We start from the raw sequence: 588 nt of genomic DNA, 5'->3' as shown, positions 1-588 counted from the left end.
TTTTTGTCCGATTCATCGATTAATCAAAAAAATAATCCGCAGATTCATCGATTTTTAAAATAATCGTTAGTTGCAGCCCTATTACAGACCTGAAGCTTTTGTATTCAAACATGATGCAAGGCCCTCTGTCAGGCTGCCAGGTTCCGTTGGGCTGCCAGCTGCCAAACCTGCGTGCGTCTACAAAACTCAGTACCCTGCAAGGCTTTTCCTTGGTATAGAAACGGAGATGGCCGTGTTTTGGCACCTCATCCTCTGAGGTAAAGCGGAAGTAACCAGACATCCCAAAACGAAAGACTATGTCCATGGGTTGATCTGTTTGTGTGACCTTCGATCGCCGCTTTCCATCATCGTCACTCTTAATTGGTGTTAGTGTGAGCTTGACTTCCTTTCCTCTCGAAGAAGCTGTGATGCGGTACGACTCACAGTTGAAGGACACATCAGGGCTTTTGCTGACCTCAGATTTTACAACTGGTCCACTGAAGACCACTCCTTCACACATCTTGTTAACATACAGGCTGGCCAAGTGGAGTTCAGGACCCTCTGGCATTGTGCTGGAACAGATAATTCTATGCTGCAGAGGAAGAGAGT

At 46.3% G+C, this 588-nt stretch overlaps 1 protein-coding gene across 1 annotated transcript in view; it reads right to left on the bottom strand.

The window, feature by feature from the left end:
• neil1 (nei-like DNA glycosylase 1) overlaps positions 1–588 on the bottom strand; it is a 6,816-nt gene extending 6,228 nt beyond the window's left edge. Inside the window, exon 1 of the mRNA XM_015400758.1 lies at positions 47–588. Coding sequence (XP_015256244.1) covers positions 47–547 — 501 coding nt within the window. The 5' untranslated portion in view covers positions 548–588. The remainder of the gene's footprint in view (positions 1–46) is intronic.

The sequence above is a fragment of the Cyprinodon variegatus genome, unplaced genomic scaffold, assembly GCF_000732505.1.
Source record: "Cyprinodon variegatus isolate N-32 unplaced genomic scaffold, C_variegatus-1.0 Scaffold1144, whole genome shotgun sequence".
NCBI classification, from domain to species: domain Eukaryota; kingdom Metazoa; phylum Chordata; class Actinopteri; order Cyprinodontiformes; family Cyprinodontidae; genus Cyprinodon; species Cyprinodon variegatus.
The sequence above is the reverse complement of the archived record's forward strand: the minus strand, read 5'-3'. Positions and strand labels throughout refer to the sequence as shown.